The sequence below is a fragment of the Poecilia reticulata genome, unplaced genomic scaffold (genome assembly GCF_000633615.1).
Source record: "Poecilia reticulata strain Guanapo unplaced genomic scaffold, Guppy_female_1.0+MT scaffold_276, whole genome shotgun sequence".
NCBI lineage: Eukaryota > Metazoa > Chordata > Actinopteri > Cyprinodontiformes > Poeciliidae > Poecilia > Poecilia reticulata.
This window is the reverse complement of record NW_007615055.1, coordinates 104,952-106,440: the sequence shown is the minus strand read 5'-3', so window position 1 is coordinate 106,440 and position 1,489 is coordinate 104,952. Positions and strand designations below refer to the sequence as shown.

General features: G+C 56.6%; 1 protein-coding gene across 1 annotated transcript in view; it reads left to right on the top strand.

The window, feature by feature from the left end:
* The first annotated feature begins 20 nt into the window (after window positions 1-20).
* Window positions 21-1,489, top strand: part of cd93 (CD93 molecule) — a 2,504-nt gene continuing 1,035 nt past the window's right edge. Inside the window, exon 1 of the mRNA XM_008402969.2 lies at window positions 21-1,486. Within this exon, the coding sequence (XP_008401191.1) occupies window positions 408-1,486 (1,079 nt within the window). The 5' untranslated portion in view covers window positions 21-407. The remainder of the gene's footprint in view (window positions 1,487-1,489) is intronic.

Genomic DNA, 1,489 nt, shown 5'->3' with positions numbered 1-1,489 from the left:
ACCAGGACCATTGTTGGCTTCATTGTACATTATAAATGTTGCTCAGCTGATTTCTTGCAGCACAACAATGATAAAGGTCAAAGGTGAATTCCCAGCGCCCTGAAGCTCTGGCCTCTGCATTGTGAGGCGGCACAATAACAGGGGTCTGCTTCCAGCCTCTGGAGCCGGAGACATCTGGAGGAGCAGTCATAACAGAACCCTGCCTCTCATTGTTTTCTGCTGCAGGACGGAACCGGCCCGGTTTCTGCTGCTGAACAACACTTCCGTCTTCAGTTCCCAAACAGGATGCTGGAGCACCAACAGCTCACATCAGTTCTCCTTCAGCCATGACTGGACCGCTGCTGACCGGTCTCCACTCTCCCTGAAAGCTCTGCACAGATCCTGCTTTGYTGCTCTGCACAGCAGCCATGTTGCTGATCTTCCTCCTGCCGCTCATCAGCAGCTTGGAGGGRTCATCAGGAGCCAAACAGGAGATGCTGTGCTCCCCCAAAGCCTGCTTCGTCCTGAACATGGAGCCCGTTGGCTTTCACAAGGCCCAGGACATCTGCCAGGAAGACGGCGGGTACCTGATGACTCTCAGAGACAGAGAGGAGGAGGAGGATCTGCGCTCTCTTCTCTCGCTGGTTGAAAAACAACRTCCTGGCCAGGTGTTAAAGGTCTGGATCGGCTTGACGCTGATGAAGAAGGACTGCGTTCTCCCCGACAGGCCGCTCCGAGGGTTCAAATGGGTCTCTGGGAATGAAGATTCCCAGTATTCCAACTGGGAACAAGAGCCTCCTGACACATGCGTCACAGAGAGTTGTGTGAGGGTGGCTTACACCTTCTCAGACCAGGATCAGCTGAAATGGACCCCAGAAGGTTGTAGAAAAGAAGCTTCTTATGCCTGTAAGTTTTACTTCCAGGGGATGTGTCCCCCTCTGGTTCTGCAGGGGCCTGGAAGGATCGTCTATGAGTCCATCTTTTTAAGACAGCCTCTAAAAACGGAGCTGAAGCTGCTTCCGTACGGGACGCGGGCCGGAGTCTTTTGCGGTGGCCACGAGACGACTTCCTCTCGGTGCATGAAGCTGGACGGCGCCTACGCCTGGAGCCCTCCCGGGCCGTTCTGCWCRCCRGARACCCAGAACTGTCAGGAGAACAACGGAGGCTGTGCACAGGAGTGCCGGCAGCACAGAGGAGCTGTTCGCTGCTCCTGCAGAGAAGGTTGGGAGCTGGAAGAGGACGGGTTCTCCTGCAGGATGTCGGACCTGTGCCGACCCGATACCTGCGAGCACAGCTGTGTGATGGGCGAGGCCGGCGTTTCCTGCAGATGTGCCAGTGGCTTCAGACTGAGWGAAAACCAGCGGAACTGCTCCGACGTGAACGAGTGCCTCTCCCAGGCCTGCGACAGCCGCGGCTGCATCAACACCGCCGGCAGCTACAGGTGTGTGTGTGAGGATGGCTTCCGCCTGACGGGCGGCSAATGCAGGCATGTGAACGAGTGTGAAGGGTT